At 34.0% G+C, this 4,849-nt stretch overlaps 1 protein-coding gene across 2 annotated transcripts in view; it reads left to right on the top strand.

Moving 5' to 3' along the window:
* The window catches only part of LOC106457158 (glutamine synthetase-like), an 11,109-nt gene extending 6,588 nt beyond the window's left edge, over positions 1–4,521 (top strand). For both annotated transcript variants that reach the window (XM_013916548.2, XM_013916558.2), the window contains exons 3-6: positions 605–913; positions 1,531–1,658; positions 3,094–3,293; positions 3,857–4,521. In XM_013916548.2, coding sequence (XP_013772002.1) covers positions 605–913; positions 1,531–1,658; positions 3,094–3,293; positions 3,857–4,145 — 926 coding nt within the window. In that variant the 3' untranslated portion in view covers positions 4,146–4,521. The remainder of the gene's footprint in view (positions 1–604; positions 914–1,530; positions 1,659–3,093; positions 3,294–3,856) is intronic.
* Positions 4,522–4,849: the final 328 nt, after the last annotated feature.

The raw sequence follows: 4,849 nt of genomic DNA on the forward strand, positions 1-4,849 counted from the left end.
AGGGCTTGTATGTATGCTGGAATTAACATCGATGGATCTAATGCAGAAGTCATCTACAAATTTCCGAAACAAACAAATATAAAGGCTATCTTCATTAATACGTCTCTAATCACTTGTGAGTACTTATTTTTAAACATATGGGAAGAACGCTCATTGTTATAGCCAACTATTATGCTGTTATCACACTCATGATCTGAATACAACAGTTTCATTATTTAAGCTGTTCTCAATGGGAAAAAGTGTTGTTAATGCTCAAGGTTTTCGTTACTACTTTTATTGAAAATCAGATTAAAGACAACTCAAGCAGATGATTATATTTCATCTAGATTTTTAGAGCGATGTATTTTTCATCAGAGTTCTTGAGAAAGATAGCCATCAATAATTCTTCTACTATTACGAGACAAAGATCAATTTACTTTAGAAGCTATTATTTTTAATCATGACATGGTTCGAATTATTTCTTCTGCTAGATAGGAGAGTTATATGTAATTTATTTATTCTGCTGTATTTAGGTGTAAAAAAGTGGTACGTGTTTAATGAGAAAGTTTCGAAAGTTAAAAGTCAAGTAATGACAAAATTTTTATTTTCGTTGTTACTTCTCCAGAACTACCCATCTGGAACTATGATGGCTCCAGTACCTATCAGGCTGAGGGATCAAACTCGGATATTTATCTTCACCCTGTCGCCCTCTACAAGGATCCATTCCGCGGTGGCAACAACAAATTGGTGTTATGTGAAACCTACAAATACAATCATAAACCGACAGAGTCTAACAAAAGGAGATCTTGTGTTGAGGCAATGGAGAAAGCGGCGGATGAGTATCCGTGGTTTGGAATTGAACAAGAATACACTCTGCTGGACCAGGATAAACATCCTTTTGGTTGGCCAAAGAATGGTTTTCCTGGCCCACAAGGTACTTCCAGTATAAACCTTTTGTTGTAAAATATTTCTGTTGTTGGAGAATACATAAGCAAAATCACCTGCAAGTAAATAATTACGTAGTTTATGGCAAAATATTGTTAAATTACATTGTTCACTTGAATAAAACTGTAAAGTTATTATCTAACAGCGCGAAACTAGATTATATGACATGGGTTCAAGAGTACAGCAACTACAGGTACGTAGTACTGAACCTGTTTCACGGTTAAATTTCAATAGTGAAGAATAGTGAACATGTATCTTTTTTTTTTTTTTTCGTTTTTCTAAACAAATTTATTATAAAGCAAAAGAAGATTCATAGTGTTACCAATGTGAGGCAAGTACAGCTTTCTTGCGTTATTGCTGGTGTATAAGCACATTGTCTTGAGGCTATATTTAATAATTATAATTCTATATGCCTCTAAAATATAAGACATATGGTACACTATTTTCATTTCATAAATTAATGTTAAAACGTTATTCGCAAATAAGTTCGTAGCCATGAGATTACAACGTTCAAGATAATAGTTATTGTAGGCACCTAGGGTTATTTTTAAAACTCTGCTTTATTAATAAAAGATCCTGCTTAGTAATCGAATTTTTGTCTCGTAGGACCTTACTACTGTGGTGTAGGGTCTAACAAAGTGTATGGACGAGATGTCGTTGAGGCACATTACAGGGCCTGTATGTATGCTGGAATTAACATCGGGGGCTCTAATGCAGAAGTCATGCCTGCTCAGGTGAGCTTGTTTCATTTAATCTTGCACATTTATTGAAAAGTTCTGGAGGTTTCCTGAAAAGAAATATCAATATTTAAGCATATTTATAAAATAAGAATAAAAAATATTTTCCGCGCAAAAATTGTGTTGTAATTTTTTTTATTAGTATAACTCCAATAGCGAAGGTGGTATATTTCCGGATTTTGCTTCGCTGAATTTATTCTTGATAAATCAATGTTTATTTTGTTCAATTATCGATTCAATTGAAAAAGAAGAACTGAGTTATTCTACAATTATAATTAAAAGTATTTAAATATTTGGTCCGAAGTTGTGTGTGGGTATTGTTTCTTTAAAACCGTATATTAGTTTTTCACGTTCCAATTAGTGTAAAATATAGCAAACATATTTGATATTGCCTTAGATGTTCAATGTAGACTACCCAGATATAACATAATATTACAACTTATAGAAACGAGTAGAAACATTTGAAATTAATAAATTGGCAAAACACATTAAATTGTTCAATGACATCTCCTATACTGAGGAAGTGGTGCCGAGCAACTCAAGCATTATTGTGACAAGCGGATGGTGACACAATTTCCCAAGACGCCAATACATCGCAGGTTAACCTCTCTGTAGTTATCAAACATCTGGGGGGATTAAAACAATCAGGGTAAAGATATTTTTCAAGAACACAACAGTATGTATCGAACAAGCCTCGAACTCGCAATTATTCGACTACGGGTGGAAAACGCGAAGCGACTAATCAACGCTGCTCCCTGTATAATGTTATAATATTAGCCTGTTTAATGGCATAATGTTATCCAGATCACAAAGTAACCCGATAACACGAGTACTTCTGAAAAATAAATATTGCCATATGTAGATAAACCTCGTGTAACTTTTCACGAATATCTGAAACAAAATTTGTTTCTTTTTAGAGCAAAGCCACATTGAGTTATCTACTGTACACATCGCGGGGAAATGAACCCCGGGTTTTGGTGTTGTAAGTCCGTAGACTCCCAACAAAGATATTAACGTCTTCAGGAGTGAACTGGGAATGAGCTCGGAGTGTAGTGATAAATGAATGGTTTTCTGTAACGCTATATTTATCATTATAGACTCTGGTGAAAATAGCTATGCAAGTGTGAGAGCAATTTCCAGTATAGGGAAATACCAGAATAAGGCAGAAAAGTTGATGTTTGAAACTATCATATTATTAGAGGAGGGAAATAAGTTAAAAAAAACTACTTAAGTAAGTGATAAATAGAAAATTAAATAAAACTTACAACCACGGGTATTTAAAAATAATAGACCATTAAAAGTTTGAAAAAAATAGAAATATTTCAAAAATAAAGCAATATCATTAAATAACATTAAAGCATAAATGACTGACAGATATTCAGAGGATATTCTGGAAAGCGGATATGTAATACCCAAAATTACTGTTTCTTAGTGGGAGTATCAAGTTGGTCCATGTGAGGGTGTTACAATCGGAGATGACCTGTGGATGTCCAGATTTATTTTGCACCGAGTGGCTGAAGACTTTGGAGTAGTCGTGTCCTTTGATCCCAAACCAATCCCTGGTGACTGGAACGGAGCAGGTGCTCACACAAACTTCAGTACCAAGGCTATGAGAAATGAAGACGGCTTAGCGTAAGTAGATTAACTTGAGACCATCGGAGATAATATCTCGTTACAACATAAGTTGAATATAACTAACCGTTCTTTTTTCAATTGCCTATAAAAGTTTTAAGCCATTTTTTACAGTTTAGATTTTTAGAGCAGCGTACGTCAGCCTCTTGTGATCTGTTTTTAGATGTGACTATGTGTGAATGATATTGTAGCCTGCAAGTTTTAAACAGTTTTCACCCCTCATAATTTATTTTTTGCGTTACTTGTTTAATATGATACTTTATGATACATCTACGTTCCAAGAAACAACATCCCAAGAGCCAGCACTAAATTTGATAGAAGTTTAGATGTATATATATATATATGTTATTTGGACGGAAATCATTAATAATTCTTTCTGACTTATACTAGAAGCAAGTATTGTAAGGATTTCTATAACTTTCTAGATTGAAATATCTGTAACTTAAGAAAGAAAGGAAAATACGCATTATAGCTGAAATGCTACATTCATTTATTGACTTGATTCTTCATTGGTTGGTATTGAATCATTGACATTATACAGTGATTATTGCTTACTTTGTTAGTGCAATCGAGCAGGCCATTGAAAAATTGGCCAAGAAGCACGAGTTCCACATCCGCGCTTATGATCCCAATGAAGGCAAAGACAATGCTCGACGTCTGACAGGACTCCACGAGACATCTAGCATTCATGATTTTTCAGCAGGCGTGGCCAATCGAGGGGCTAGTATCCGTATTCCTCGGCAAGTTGCGGAAGAACGAAAAGGATACTTGGAAGACAGACGCCCTTCATCAAATTGCGATCCTTACTCTGTGGCTGAGGTGATTGTCAGGACGGTGTGCCTGGACGAGTAACGGATGCGGGTAGTAGTTTGGAACCTTGGACGGTGACAGCGGACACAGCACATATGTTTTCTTTTTCTCTCAACGAAATATTTTCTCATAGATTTTTCCAAATTATTTTATGTTTTTCACTGTATTAGTTTATTCGATAGGAAGCACAAGGTAAAATGAAAACTCTAGATTTTAGACGTGTCAAACTACGTGTTGGAAGTATATTGTATATGGATAAATAATTATTACTAAGGTAGCAAGTATAGCTGTTTATTAGCTTATTAGCTTACAAACTTCAACAGAAGTGTATATGTACATTTGTCTGTTCTGTGTAATTGTACCTATGGGTAAGTTGGTCCTATATTGGCAACAATAAAAGGTTTCTTAAAAATCAATACACTGTGACCAAATTGTATTGATTATTTAACCCAGAATACTCTAATATGTCCTAATAAATTAATGAACACTATTTGAATATGTTTTGTAATTGATGAACAAATAGCTTTAACCATGGATGGATGTCATTAATAGTTGTGCTATCATTAATTATTGCACAAAATTCTGTAACTGTTTTTGTGAACAATATTTCGATATAAATCTATTATCGTAATTAAACTGAATGCCGTTCATCTAATGTAATGACTAATGATGCTGAATAATGGACGAGATTAAATTGATTTAACATTAAGAATCAACAAACATCCATGATTATATAGAATACTGAA

The sequence above is a fragment of the Limulus polyphemus genome, unplaced genomic scaffold (genome assembly GCF_000517525.1).
Source record: "Limulus polyphemus unplaced genomic scaffold, Limulus_polyphemus-2.1.2 Scaffold14, whole genome shotgun sequence".
NCBI classification, from domain to species: domain Eukaryota; kingdom Metazoa; phylum Arthropoda; class Merostomata; order Xiphosura; family Limulidae; genus Limulus; species Limulus polyphemus.